Here is a 15843-nt window from a genome sequence, read left to right as displayed (position 1 = left end):
TGTAACTCTGAACGTTTCCAGTCTGGTTAATAATTAATACAGTTTAGTGAGAATAACTCATAAACGCGGATGGCAAAAAAAAAAAAAAACAATAATAAAGACCTGTGTGACGTCAACTTCTAACTATCTATAGTCAGGGAAAGGTACTGAATTTTTTCTTATGTGAACCTACAACTAATTGAAATATAAATAATTTTGTGTCAGATTGTAGAATAGAATTCACTGGTTGAAATGATCCATTGTTTACAATTATACCGGGTGCTAACATAATTAGAATTAACACTGAAAATTGAAAAATTGCATATGTGGTTAAACTGATACAACGGAAGCAACATACTTTGGTCCGAACTACACAATGGATATTTGTTTTCTTTTTAACTCAAAACTGCATCCCACCCTTTCTTCTGACTCGTCCCATTATTTTTATCGTCACGCTCGAACAACGCATGTGGCCAAATATGGCTACACAAAGATGGACGAAATACTATTATTATTATCATTATTAATATTATTATTTTATCATCAAAACTGAAAATAAAGATTTTGAATTATCGTCGGTTTATTGTGAAACATATTGTTTTTTTTTTTGGGGGGGGGGGGGGGGTTCTTTTTGTTTTGTTTTAAAGAGGTCATCGATTTAGTACTGAAAGGTCACGCTAAGTACGCAATGTTAAATTTGCCAATTTTGATTGGCCACATGCATCTTTTGGCTGTCTTCTGCATTTTTTGCCAAATTGGGATCTAAAATTTGCCAAAATTTGCCAAGAAATTTGCCAAAAAGATCAAAATTTGTCAAAAAATTTGCCGAGGAGAACTAAGCATTTCAGTAAAAATTAACACGCGATACAGAAAAAAAAATATAAAAGAAAATTATTACATTTAAGGAGGCTACGACATTATGAATAGCGTTGTTACAAAGATTTTACAGGATCATTATCCGTAGAGAGTAGCTTCCCTTGGTTTGGGCCCAGGCAAAGCTGCAACATTTCTCAAGTTTCGCACTTTTTTTTCTTGTTATTTTGTTTTCGCTTCTTTTTTTTTCTCAAATTTGCCACGCGATTTGCCAATTTCCCCAAAATTTGCCACGATTTGCCAATTTTGGGAAATTTGCCAAAATTTGCGGATCGCCCTGATATTATTTGCGGCCGCAAAAAATGCAGATGACAGTCTTTTGGTGGGGGGGGGGGGGGTAAAAATATAATTACTACGTAGTATAATAATATAGTAAATTTTAAGACCAAATAATTTTACTATAATCAGCTGTCATACTTTGGAAAGCCACGTATTCTAAAATTTGACCAAATATCGATCGATTTCAATGACCCTCGTCTTGGCAAAAACTATCAAATTCGTGAAGTCCGAGGTTTGGGAGATTTTGCCAAGAAGATGGTCATTTAAATCGACGAAGGCCGGGATTTCCGACCATATTTGAAACACAAGTTTTTCAAAAGTACCACAGTGGAGGTCAGCGTGGCTCAGCGGTACTGTCTTTTCTTCATACCCGAAAGGTACCGAGTTCGATCAACCGCAGCTGCGCTATGTGGCCCTGAGCAAATCACCTCGCCACCTTTTAATTTGCGGCGCTGCACTGCGGCTGACGCCTAGGCTATTGCTAAAAGATCCTAGAGAAAAATGTCCAAAGTGGGACGAAAATAGGGAACCTTATATTTATTTTATTCTGCTTAAATCCTTCTTGTGCTTACAAGCACCTATAACTAAATCCCCTTTGTTGATTTTTAAACCACAGAACCATACCTTAGGCGCTGTCGTGTAACGAAATACTAGAATTTTAATACATTTCAAAAAACAGAAACGAGGTTTTAAATTACAACACATCTTTATTTATAAGGAAATGCCGATGACAATGAAAAGACCACACAATGGGAAGCAGAAAGCCTTCGCTGGGGTTATAATGCGTGCTCATGGTTCTATCAGATTATTATTATTATTATAGTGCAGAGCTACCAACAAACCTCAATCACTTTTCCACCAAAAAACATATTTTGAACATGTACAGATAGATAAAATTTCAAACACAACATTTCACTGAAATTGGATTCAACAGTCTGATGTCACGTCCGTCCAGCAACGAGCAGCTTGGTTCTAAACAAAGAAAATAGGTACTTTTTATCCTTCATGCTGGCTAGAACGTTTTCAAATGTCATGTGATCAGACAGTAAAAAAGTCATGGTCAGATTTATAATGGTTTATTCCGCTGGATACACTATTATTCTCGTCGCAGAAGTATTTCATAAGTGCGTTCGCCAATGTTCCGATAGTTTAGAACCATTTAAAAAGTTACTTAACGTCAATACGAGGGAAGTGAAGTGACATCACGACTGTTGAACGATATGAAAGAAAAATTCTGCATTTCCAATGAAAATCATCTGCCTAGCTACTCAGATTCTCATGTGTAAGTGGAGACGATATTTAAAGACCTTCCAACTATTCAACTTAAAATAATCATTTAATCCCCCCCCCCCCCCCTGTTTGTTACAATTGTTGCTTTTAGCATATTTAACCTCTCCTTACCACCTGAAGCAAAATCGATACATCTGTTACGACATTATACATAGGCACATTTTGTACATCAAACTTTGAAGAATGATCTTTGTTTAATTAATAAGAGAGCTTGAGTATAAAAAAATCTAATTTTATGCTAGGTAAGCCTGCCATTTTGGGAAAATGCTGAAAAGTATCGGTAAGTCAGAATTCACCTATTTTCATATTGTGGATCCCAGAGCGTATGAGAAATCACACAGGTTGGTACAGGTTATAGTGAAGCTATGACAATATCATGATAGAAAACCACAGGACGATTATAACATGCGTGAGAATGAGAGCACATTTTATGAAGATGTGCATTATCGAGATTATGATGAATATTACGACAACAACAACTACTTTTGGGTCAAACAAGAGAAATATCCACCTATGTAATACAGACCTGCCAATTTGAAAATTTTAAAATTCGCAAATGTTAGGAGCTAAAAATCGTAATTACTACAGTTGACTTTAAACAAATTACTCGCAAAAGGATTCACTAACACTTTAATTATGTGGTTTAACATCAAACTCCATTTCCAATAATAATGATTTAGAGATGGACGTGAATTTCGTAATATATTGCTGCAGGACGGGTAAGGATACAAGTTGAATACTCCCTAAAACGGTCTGAGTCTAAGTGCACATAGGTAACAGTGAATGACAATCAGTCGAAGCGTGAAAGGGTTTGAACTGAGATATTGCCAAATATAGTTAGAAGGTCAATTTTTCCCCAAAATGAGTTCTTGTCATAGATTAAATCAACCTTTTCGTACATCTTCGGGAAAAGCTAATTTTTTACAGCTCATCAAATTATGAGAAAAGTTGAAGGATACCTCTCCTATACATCATAACTTCATGAAAAATCACCCGACTTACTTCAAATAAAGATTAAAATGCTTTGGCGAGCACATTCTTTCAGAAAATGCAGGGGAAAAAATGCGAATCCAAATGCTCCACCTTCCGAATGATTATGTCGTGCATAGACACATATTTTGAACCTACACCGGACCTACACGGTACTTGGCACGTGTACCCATTGTGGTCAAGAGACCGAACGGTGCGTTGTGACGAAGAAGCTTCCGATCGGTTTTCGACGGTGGACGAATGGGGTAATGAGTTTGCATGCTGAATAAATAGATCGTCATAACGTAGAAGTTGCTGCTGCCAAATATTAAAAATAATCAGAATACAACATGGACAATGGACCGTTAAACGGATAGCAATAAACCGCTATCCTTTGAACAGACTGCAAAGAAAGTACTTTAGCTAGATCTATTATACCTAGCTACAGTTGGGTGGAACATGTTATTAAGTCAATTAAAAATAAAAAATAATAAATGTAACGACAACAACAGTATGTCAACAGCAATAATATAAAATTTGAATCTGGCGAAAAAAAAAGAGCAATTTTGGGCTTTAACCCTCTCCTCACCAACTATAGGTCGTTACGATGCAGGCAACATTTTTCTCATTCTGATTTCCTTTGTGCATCATAATAATTGAACAAAAAAGTTTGCTATAGCTAAAGTATAATAACACTGTGTTGAAGCGCTCGTTTAGCAGAAAGAAATATGTATAGCAAGAAGTAACAGCTATTGAGTGGAAATAAATATATTTTTGTATAGGTTTGGGTGTGACGTATTGGGGAAAATCCGGAAATTTACCGATAAGGAGAGAGTTAAAAAAATAATGAGGCCTATCCTCGAGGTCTACCACCGTCAGTACATTCATTTGATTTGGAGAAATGGGATTCTTTCAAAAAGAAGGACATTCCGAACTCTCACCCCAAAATCGCGGATTTATTTACTCGGATCCGAGGAAAAACATCGTCACTGAATTACGTGGTAGGCCTATACTTGGGAAGAAGTTATGGGGCCCTGACACGACATGAAACACTATGGTAGTGCATGGTATGTGTGTTGGGGGACGGCGGGGGGTATGTGGGAATGTTGATTAAGAGGTGCAAATACATAAACATAAAGACAACATCAAAGTACAACAGTAATTGAGTGTGGCTAATCAAAAAATCATTGGCATTAAACGACCCCATAATAATTTAGTTTCCGATATTAAGGTCAGGCTGTGAAAGGGAAGCTGGCCATTGTGGCTATACCACAGTTGTTGTCCTTGTTCCTGGCCATCATGATGTATCCATTCAGACCCCAGGAGCTGGCCCAGCTGAAATATAGAAAAGAATATGTTGATGAGATCATGAAGGGGAATAAAAAATGAAATACCCTTTATTCAGGCGACTGATAGAGACAGCAGCATTTACTTGTTGCCCTTCGTACAGGACAAATATTTACCGAACTTCTACGCAAACTGATAGATCAACCAACCCCTTTCTGAGCGCTGACCCCAGTAAAATGTCAAGATGTAATTATTATTCTTTTTCGTCTAGCAGGTAATTGGAAAATATTCTGAGGGATTATAACATATAGAATTCCGTAAATATACGATAAATTGGTGTTACATTGAAAAAAAAAGAACAGTAATAAGGGATTAGCAATGTTAAGTAAGTATATTGCTTAAGCAGAATGGGGTAATGGGAATTTGGATTTGCTAGCCAGTAAAAGCAGAAGCCTACTTGAAATTTTGAAAATATTTAACACTAGTCACAACAGTCATTACACCGATAATTTAAAGTGATCAAATTATCCCCGGCAAGACGACAGAGAGAGATAGATAGATAGATAGATAGATAGATAGATAGATAGATAGATAGATAGATAGATAGAGAGAGAGTAGTGAACTGTGAAAAAAATAATAAACAAAACTGAATATTATAACAGCTACAGCCACCGATCTGGTTGTTTGCCTTTCTCTTTCGTTATTTTGTTGGGCTTTCTTTTTGTTTGCTGAAGAAGGGTTGTGATTCCGAAACGTTCGTGCTTTTAATATGTTATTATGTACATTTTGTTTTATTACTGATAGCGTACCTGTTTTTGACAAGCCAGTAGTCCTGTCCTTGGTGTGTTCCATAACCGACGGTGAGGACACCGTGATCTAGCTGCACCTGACTGCATTCATCGCTGTAATAAACACCTGGAGGACGAAAATAATGGAAGATATTTGATGAATTTCCAATTCATTTTTATTACTTAATTATCAAATATTATTTCAAAAAGTAAATCGGAGACTAATCACAAGATCACCAAGGGAGAGAGAGGTAGAGTGGGAAAGCGAGAAAGCCTATTAAATGACCGGTTATCGACAGGTATTAAAAATGACATACGACTAGAATGAATACCAAAATCCAATACATCCCAAACGACTCCATATTGTGAACTAATACAGCGACTCCCTATTGAATTCCCGGTGATCAAGAAGTAATAACAATGCCATACGTGTGGTATGAATACCATAGACCAATACATCTCAACATTTTATAGGAGGAACATAATACTCCTCACGCTGTTAGTATTTTGTCTCTTATTTTATATATTCTAAGACTGTTCATTTTTAACATAAGACTTCCCTAAAAATTACATCATATTACAAAAGTGATGTTCACCAAAAGAAAGTGAAAAGTTAGTTGTTAGTACTCAAGAAAGCACATGATCTCATCGGATGAGAGATATGAAACAATTGCCAATTCATGCGGTAAAAATCTCCTTTTACTCAAAACACATTGACCGACCTCTCTTTGAGCGATGAACTGCAGCAAAAAGACTTTGTTTAACATATTTCTATGCCATTTAACAGGGGATTGGAAAATATACCCTGAGGGTTTATAACATACTGAAATCCGCAAAATATACGAAAAATTAGCAACACTGAAGACACCAATTCACCCTCTTTTTGGTGGCCGTTGACCTGGGTTTGTGACGTAATTATTCGGTCTGTGGCGGAAAAGGGGACACACAGACTTACCTCCAGCGTAATTCATAAATCCAGGCTCGCTGGCGTCGATGGCAACAGCCACAGGACCCTTCCTAGCAACAGCATTCTTCAAGGCGGCTTCGTCTTCCGAGGGAATATCTTCACATCCAGAGACATGGACTTTCACCATAGAAGGTCTGAATTGGCAAGTGCCGTCCTGAAAGCAAAATTGAAATAATATACATATTCATATAGTTTCGGTGGATGTATCATTCTTGTGCTGTCCATTGAGCTTTACGATTTTCGCCCTTCCTAGCAACTATTTAGTTTTAAAAAATATCCCTTTATCCATCCCCAAGGGGAAATTTGTCTTTAGGGTCTATTCCAAGGGAAGACTGGAATAGTCCAGGCGTCAGCCGCAGTGCAGCGCCGCAAGTGAGATATGGCGAGGTGACTTGCTCAAGGCCACACAACGAGGCGGATAGTCGAACTCAGTTTTGGGTATGAAGCAAAGACCATACCGCTGCCCCATATCATGAAGTACATAACTGCAATTTTCCTCAAACAAGGAACATTTAATGGCACTCACGAAGCAGTCTCTTAAGATATAAAAATACATGTACCTTCTACAAACGTGACCTACCCAGACTTATACCGTCTTGAGACCATGGGTCACACATGCGTACTACATGGTTTAAGGTATTCTGCGAACCTTTGTGCATGTAGTACGCATGAGTGACCCATGGCCTGAAGGTAAAATCATCAACACAATAAAATGCCCGGTTAAATGAAGCTGTCTGTTATAACTCACCCGAGCTGTGTACGAGTACTCTTTTTCCGTCTCCAGACCTCCAGTCTTGTTGATGTAAGAGAACCCAGTGTCCATGAAGCCGCCGTTGCATCCATCACATCCATGCAGGTGGCAGCAATCCACAATCTGCTGTTCACTCAGACTGATGAGACGACTGGTCAAGATGGCGTAGCTTCCTTCAACGGCACCGGTCTATAAGAAATTGATAAATATTAAAAACATATTTTTTTAAAAATATGCCCTTCTGCCACGACATCATTAAGATATCGTCGCCTAGGCATTCCACAAAGGAATATAGATATTCATCAAACAAGATGTCCGCTGTGAACAGGAATCACCCATGTTGTCCAAGTGAGTCTTGGTTAATAATCTTGCACAAGGGAAAAAAAGGAAAGTACCCAAAGAGAGGCTCAAACCCGGGATCTGCCGGGCCCTAGAGCAATGCCTTAATCATTCGGCCACTGCGCCCCCCCCCCCCCATTTAACATATATAAATAGAACAAAATAATTGATTCCGTGTGACCTGTTTATAGCTTCAAACAAAAATGTCCATATTCATTACAAGAAGAATGGTAAAATTGTTAAATTTACTAATAGATATCTTCTAGGACCTATGTGCGGCTATGTGGACTAGTGTGCGGCTATGTGGTCTAGTGGTATGACACTCGTTTTCGGATCGGAAGGTCCTGGGTTCGAGCCTCGCTCGGCGCATAGTTGAGTCCTTGGAAAAGACTCTTTACTCACATTCTCTCACCGTACTCAGGTGTAAAATGAGTACCTGGCCGTTAACAGCGTCGTCTTTGTCCGAAAAATTGTAATATCGCCTAACAGGCGTCATGTCTCGTCCTACATGTTAAATGTTGCTGTTGACCAGGGACCCCTTGTAAAGCGCATTGAGCACGTTAAGTGGATATTGCGCTATATAAATGCTCATTTTTTTAGGACCTGCTCGCTCGACGCATAGTCCTTCGAAAAATGCTCTTTACCCACATTCTCCCATGTACTCAGGTGTAAAATGAGTACCTGGCCGTTAACAGCGTTGTCTCTGTCGGGAAAAAAAATGTATTATCGCCTAACAGGCGACATGTCTCGCTCTACATGTCATGTGTTGCAGTTGGTCAGGGACCCTTTATAAAGCGCTTTGAGCACGTCCAGTGGATATTGATCTATACAAAAGGAATAGTTCTATATAAACCGACCAAATTTCCTTTAAAAAATATCATTCATCTATTACTACATGTCAAATCGGGGCAGTCCTGATATTATCATGACAGTCGGCTGCTATGAACTTTATATTTTAAGGAAGACAAATCGCAGCAGTTTCTTCACAGTAATGTCTTTCATAAAAAAGAGCAGTACACGAATGCCAAAGCATAACGCAAATTCTACCACCCCTCCCGCCTACATATTTGATCAGAGCTATCGTTCACAATAATTGTTACAGTGTAAAAATCGCCATCCATATTTTAATCATTACTTACAGTGCTGAAAGTCCAGCAGCTTCCACATTGTCCCTGGTCCTTGACATTGGTCACTTTCCCAGACTGACGCCAGTCAACATGGTCGGGGTCTGAACTCTGATCCTTGGGTTCGAACTTTCCACACATGCTGTCCATTTGGGCTCCAGTGAAAGACTTCTTGGAGTAACGGCCTAACCTATTGTAAGCACTGAACTCTTCAAACGTCTGCGTGGAAAAAAACAAACATAAATTAGTCTCTAAAAAGAAAACGACGAAAACCGGAGGAAACCCGATAACACCTCCCACAAAAACAAGGAAAGCACAAACTCATTATAGCGCAATATCAATGCGCCCTACAACAGAAACATTGATTATAACAAATATTGCAATTCGGACAGAATTCAAATCATGTATGCATAAACAGGGGGGGGGGGGGGGAACCAGTGCGGTAAGTAGGCGGAATTGATAAATAAAAACAGAAAAGTTCAGAGCAAATTCCACAGTGACTCAGACTGTAAAAGGATAGTTGTCTGTCCAGGACTATGGGAAGATGTCATTTATTTATCTTTGTTCTTATCTTGCTTGGACATCGTTTAATGTTGCAAGAAAAGCTTTTCCTTTGGACCTCAGTTACCTTGACTTTCGTACCTTTCCCTTTTTAAAACCTCTAACTTCCACTGAACAATGATTTATCCTACTCATCAATTAAAGCGGATTTAGACTACATGTCATTACAACCGCCATTTCGACTTGCATCAATAATACGTAATTGAAAGATTCTACATTCGCATTGATGTACCCCTATCGTCACGAGAGACCATTCAGAGTCGATTCCGAATTGCCGCAGCCTTCCTTATATTATACCTAAAAGTATGATCCTTGAATTAGATTAAAACATAACTGCTTATCTTAAACAAATACTTATTACAAAACCCCGGTTATTACACCTTTATTTATAATCATGCTTACCTTGTCACTGAACTGATTGACGTCCTGATAGTAAGATTGGTTGCCATGATGGAAAAGGAGATTGTGTTTCTCCATCATCATTACATTCTGCTTAAATATCGAGAATCTGTACACTTCTTCCACATCTGTATTATAATACACATCTGATAATAGAGGGGAAAAACAGTTATAATGAACAGTAGGTACAATACATTATAAATAAATCAATAACTTGCATAACTCCATTCCCGAGAATACATATTTCTCTTTAGGGTCTAATTCAATTAGAATCTCTGTTTAAAAATTGAAAGAATAAAGGAGCATAACAGTGGAACAAGTACAATCCAGGGAGGTAATCGCAAACAATGATCCATTCTCCTAATTAATGATTATTTCCCTTCTTTGCACTCATATACAGGTCTGATAACCCTATCCATTGTTGTAATGGAAAAATGACGCAAAATATTGTCCATCCACTACAGCTTGCAGAGCTGCCAACCTCTCCTGACAGACAGAGGAAGATTGGTTCAAAAAGAGGAAGATTCAAGGAAAAGGAGGAAGATTCAAGTACGCGAAAAAAATAAAGAACAAAAGTACTAAATCTGCAGGTTATCCATAAATACACCCCTTCAGTTTATCAATAAAATTGTCTCAAAGCGTTACTGTTGCACTTCTCTGTTCTGCTTATGTTCATGCACATCTAAAGTCTTCACTTCACTCATTATAATTTATATTTAATTCAAATATTTACATAATTACACTACACAGTCCAGTAAATGACACTGGTTTAGTCCAGGAAGCTGCAGTCGCAGACGGCCTTGATGAGCAGCTCCTCAGAGATTTGTGACCCAATTTTTCTTTGCAAATTTGATTGACATGCTGGCCATAAAATCAATCCTATCCCTCCTGGCTAATCTGAACAGACTGTCACATGCTGCATTTGACTGGAAGATGGAAAGTATTCACAGCATTGAACGACTAAGCAAATGAAACCTAGCTGAGCCAGTTCGTGTTTTTTGCATCAGCCAGACGAAACCAGTATTTATCCACTCTTCATTGAGCAGGGGCATTGCAGATGATTGCCAATCTCTAAACTGTCTGAAGAGAATATCCATAACCTCAACAGTACACTGGCCTTCTTCGCAGGGAACTAAAGATAAAAATCTCTCCACAAAAAATTCTAAAGATGCCATCCCAGCCACGACTTTGTTGTCTGGATTAGCAACATATACATGCATAATTGGTGTTGGTCAAACTACACCTTGATTGGCATCCTATGGCAAGGACAGCCAACAACAATAATGCTCTCATTTTCCTGACGAAGAAATGCAGAGACACCATACTTTTCACAATACAACATTAAATGGGTTCGGATGTCTGGCATGCACTGTGTAGGCTACACCTCGATTTTAATAAATGCATTCAGTGCAGGGTGCAGGGGAGTAAAAATAAAGTAGAAAAGATATTAAAAGTTCTTAAAATAGCAAATAAAAGGAACAGATAATAAGTAATGTAGAAAGTTCGTGATAATATTGCTTTTAACAAAATAATACGGTATGGAACTGTAGAGTGTCGCCCGTAATAAAAAGGAAACGACAAGAAAAGGATTCAGTGGAACGGTACTAAAAAGCATTAAAACAATTAAAACAAACCAAGGGAAGCCATTCATATAAAAAGGGGAATCTTTCAATGTCTGTGTTGACCTCCCTGAATAAAACATATACACGGCCGTTCACTATCAATAACGAAAAGGCTAAACCAATAATACTGTAAATAATAAAAAACGAGAACAATATGTCATTAGCAATAACAACGATAATAATCATTATCATATGATTTTAAAATGGTAATTGCAATAAAATGATAACTTACTGAAGGTTGACTTGAAGTGTTTGAATGCCTCTTCATATGGCCCAAAGCTGAGCTTGTATTGCTCATTTTTGACAGTATCTGTGGCGTCTGAGTAGAGGACCATTTTATCCTGAGCCATCCTAATGACGTCTCTAACGTTGTCCGATGCTGGGTAGGCATGAATCATAATAGAGATCATTGCCATCAGGCACAACATAAGGATACGGTTCCCAACCATTTTGAGCTATCTGCAAAACAAATCAATTATCAAATATAATATACGAATGAATAATATAATTGGATATGTTAACATAACAGGGAACGTCATTGAAACCCTGAAAGCAACCGAAAACAAACAGTCATAAAAAACATACATAATTCCTCCCAAAAACAACAAATTAAAAGCACACAGCAGTGAGTTTCAAAATGCAAGAATAAAAACTACGTGGCAAAATATTCACTAAAATGCAATCCTATCCAACCGCTTTCTGAGGGATATTCAAATACTCCTATTACGATGAGAGAATGTCAGTAAAAAGCTTTGTTTACGACATAATATTGTATTTTGGAGTTAGAATATTAGGAATTTAAAACTGACCAGCGACACGAAACAAAAATAATAACCGATATGATCATTGGGGGGAAAAGGAGGATAAGTTGAATCTTAAGCCTCAATAGCCTCTTTTGAGCAAAAATTAGGCGCTTTCTCTTGGATTAAAAATTTGAATGTAAAAATGTTACGTCACTCGCTTCTTTGTTATTACAGTATGACCGCAAGTTCGGTGATTAGTTCTCAGTTCATAGACGTTTTAGGTAACAGGAGTAGCTACAACTGATTTGAGAATATTACCTGATAGACCCATGAGCTTGAGATAGAGCCCGAGATAGAGCCTGAGATAGAGCCTGAGATAGAGCCTGAGATAGAGCCTGAGATAGAGCCTGAAAAGCACTTTATTTAATTCCAAATTGTAATTTCCAAAATTAATGTCATGCCTGCCCTAAAAGCACGCTGACTATAATTTTGTTTGCAAAACAAGCCTTAGAAGACAACATTACGTACTCATTAATTAAACAAAGATTATTCATCAAACTTACGAATCACAATGTGATATACTTAATAAATCTGAGCAAGAAAAATGTATATCGTGATGATTTTTATGCAGTTGGTAAGGAGAGGGTTAAGCGTATATTTTAAAATAAAATTTATTTAAAAAGACATGTTTGTAATGATATTATTTTCCCAAATGGGATAATAGAATGGTGTTAACTTACCAGGTGGATTGGATGAAACAGCAAAAATGAACAAACACAAGCTAGTTGAAATTCTCTTCAAGTGCACTTCTAGCAAAGCTCGGAAAATTATGTCGCTTTGGTCTCTGCTCTTCGTATTTATAGCCCGTTGACCATCTTGAAATGTCTTGGACAAGTTCATTAGAATTGAAGGGGTTGATGGCTGCATAAGTTGATTGACCACTCAGGTGAAGGCGAGTCCATTAGAAGGATAAGTCTCCTGTCAAACCGACCATCCAGAAGGCGTTATTGCGTAACCCGATCTACATGTGCACCCCACAAGCGCCCAAAAGGTGGCCAAGAGGTGGCTTGTATGTAGTAAGGGGCGGGATTTAAAATTTGTTAACAATCAGTGAGTGACAATCTTGAATGACAAGCAAAACAATCTGTTGGTCAAAGCTGGGGGTGGGAGTAGGGGATGAGACAGAGGCATGGCCAGGCGTGTTAAACTCTATAGTCTGGCCAAGGACAGTGAGTGAGTTGTGCAATTCAAAAAATGGACAGGAAAAAGAACAATGGAATTTACAATTGGTATCGAGTGGTCGTTCTGTAGATGTGTGTTTTTGTCCTGTATTCTCTAGGGGGGGGGGGGGGCTGCATTAAAAGTAAAGCAGCATGGAAAGAAAGATAGATAGATAGATAGATAGAGAGAGAGAGAGAGAGAGAGAGAGAGAGAGAGAGAGAGAGTCGCGTTATTATTATTATTATTATTATTATTATTATTATTATTATAATTATCATTATTATTATAATTATCATTATTATTATTATTATTATTATTATTATTATTATTATTATTATTATTATTATTATTATTATTATTATTATTATTATTATTATTATTATTATTATTATTATTATTAAATAACTAATCCCTTATTTCTCATCATATTAAAAATCGATATACATTTCGGGTTTGAGCTGAAATTTCGTAGGTTGTGGGGGGGATTGGTCTTACTAGAACAATCGACCTCGAAGCTGTAACTCTTGGTTTTAGTCTCTCTATAGATAGTATGCGCTTGCTAAGAAACTCACAACATTGCCATCCGGAAATAAAACGGACCAACACACAAAACTATGTGTAACCTTAAACGTTTATAGTCTGGTTCATTCAGTTTAGTGAGAATTTGTCGTTAACGCGGATGGCAAAAAACAATAACAATGACATGAGTGACGTCAACTTCATTCTATCTATAGATGGAATGAAATTGACGTCACTTTGCTCGTTGTTATTGTTTTTTTTTCCACGGATGATGTGAGTATTTTATCCAAACGCTTAGCCTCAATAAACAGCGCAATGTTAAACCCTTCGAAAAGGTTCTTTAATCATATTATTTATCTCATGGTAGTGATTAAGTACCCTGCAGGTATTATCGTTGTCCATGTAAGATATATAAAATATTAAAGAAAAGAGAAAAAAAAAAGAATAAGAAAATTGTATTAGTGCCCTGAAGGCCTGCAGGTATATTAATAATAATAGTAATAATAATAATAATAATAATAAATAATAATAATAATAATAATAATAATAATAATAATAATGATAATGACAATAATACTAATACTAATACTAATACTAATAATAATAATAATAATAATAATAATAATAATAATAATAATAATAATAATAATATAATAATAAGCATATTTATATAGCGCCTTTCGTCGAAACCTCAAAGTATCATGTGTAGTTTGAAATTTTACTGCTGGCTTTGCACCCCTTGTAATGTGTTTAAAGCAGTTTGGTTATCAGATTAGCAAATCTAACGTTGTAAAAGCGTATTGTACTATATAAAATCCCACGATTTCTTTCCTTTGAACTATAAAATGTCAATGTTAAACAAATGATAGCCATTTGTGCCTCTGGGTATGTACACGGAGAATGCACGTGTTAAGTTTTAGACACACAAAGACTATTGCAGATCTTATTGTATCAAGAGACACTAGAAACTACAGCCCAAGGACAGATTACCCCCCCCCCCCCCCCCCCCCACAGACACACGCAGATCTCTTTCACTTTAACTACAACCCAGATTACTCTTGGGAACCTTGTTTCAACCATAACTACATGGCAACGAAGGAAACAATGGGAAATTTATTCGTGATTTTTAAACAAAATGTTAATTCTGTGTAAACTGATGCTAATGATGTAATATGTTTATTTTTATTAAACTGGCAACGAAGGAAACAATGGAAACTTTATTATTAGGGGTTTTTAAACATGTTTTAAAAAGTGTCTTAATTTTGTGTCAACTGATGCAAATGACTTGGAGTCCATGAGGAATTCGTATTATGGACATTGAAGACCGATGTATACCGTATGACTACAGAGAAGAAACAATTTTAATAGTAATAAAACTTTGGCAGGCATAAATAGAAAAAGTGTGATTTGTCAGTGTACATTAACAGACGGCAATGTTCGGCTATGTGGTCTATTGGTATGACACTCGCCTTCGTATCATATGGTCCAGGGTTCTAGTGGTGGATAGTTGAGTCCTTGATAAAGGCTATTTACTCACATTCACTCACCGTACTCAGTTGCAAAATGAATACCCGACTATTAAATAATAGTAATATCACCTAACAAGTGTAACGTCTCATTCTACATATTAAGTGTTATTGATGATGTTGGCTAAAGACATCTTGTAAGCGGTTTGAGCACGTTTAGTTGATATTGTCTATACAAAAGCTCAAGTTAAATTATAGGCCGAATGCATTGCCATAAGACTACGGACTACATAAAAGAAACATAATAGTGAAACTGCCTGAAACGAAAAACGTGTTATCTCAGTGAACGCATGAAGTTTGAAATCATTAACTCATTAAACCCTAACACCGACTATATCCGTAGTTTACCCGGGTTACTTTTACCCCATGCATATTTATTTCATTTTCCTGAGACAAATTATAGACGTAGTATCAAAGCTAATGATCTTCATTTTTACATGTTAATGGTAGTTGAATAAAACTATGTACATGCTCAATTGATACACTTTTTCCCATTTTGAGAAGTAGCAAAAATCTCTAGGATTGAGTGAGTTAACATGTCACTTTTGATCAAGTTTTTAGTGTAACAAACCAATCGGCTTGCAATTTGTGCCACAAACGAGGAGC

At 37.0% G+C, this 15843-nt stretch overlaps 1 protein-coding gene across 1 annotated transcript; it reads right to left on the bottom strand.

Moving 5' to 3' along the window:
- Positions 1-1818: 1818 nt before the first annotated feature.
- On the bottom strand, positions 1819-12863 carry LOC144979924 (procathepsin L-like). Its single transcript, XM_078927212.1, has 8 exons — positions 12712-12863; positions 11461-11687; positions 9610-9752; positions 8662-8865; positions 7181-7372; positions 6421-6586; positions 5487-5592; positions 1819-4725 (listed from the first exon to the last, which is right to left on the bottom strand). The coding sequence occupies exons 2-8, from the start codon at positions 11675-11677 to the stop codon at positions 4623-4625; spliced, it is 1131 nt and encodes a 376-aa protein (XP_078783338.1). The 5' UTR covers positions 11678-11687; positions 12712-12863; the 3' UTR covers positions 1819-4622.
- Positions 12864-15843: the final 2980 nt, after the last annotated feature.

This window comes from Berghia stephanieae, chromosome 9 (genome assembly GCF_034508935.2).
Source record: "Berghia stephanieae isolate SIO BIC M18660-M18661 chromosome 9, UCSD_Bste_1.3, whole genome shotgun sequence".
Classification (NCBI taxonomy): Eukaryota; Metazoa; Mollusca; class Gastropoda; order Nudibranchia; family Aeolidiidae; genus Berghia; species Berghia stephanieae.
Note: the sequence above shows the minus strand (reverse complement) of the source record. Positions and strands in the feature narration are given on the sequence as shown.

Bases quoted from the DNA above. Each gene is read 5' to 3' on its own strand.
- LOC144979924 (XM_078927212.1), bottom strand. From the start codon at position 11,677: ATGGTTGGGAACCGTATCCTTATGTTGTGCCTGATGGCAATGATCTCT. The intron at 9,753-11,460 runs GTAAGTTATCAT...CTCTATTATCAG, and splicing joins ACACTTCAAGTCAACCTTCA to ATGTGTATTATAATACAGAT. The intron at 4,726-5,486 runs GTACGCTATCAG...TCTATATTTCAG, and splicing joins TACTGGCTTGTCAAAAACAG to CTGGGCCAGCTCCTGGGGTC.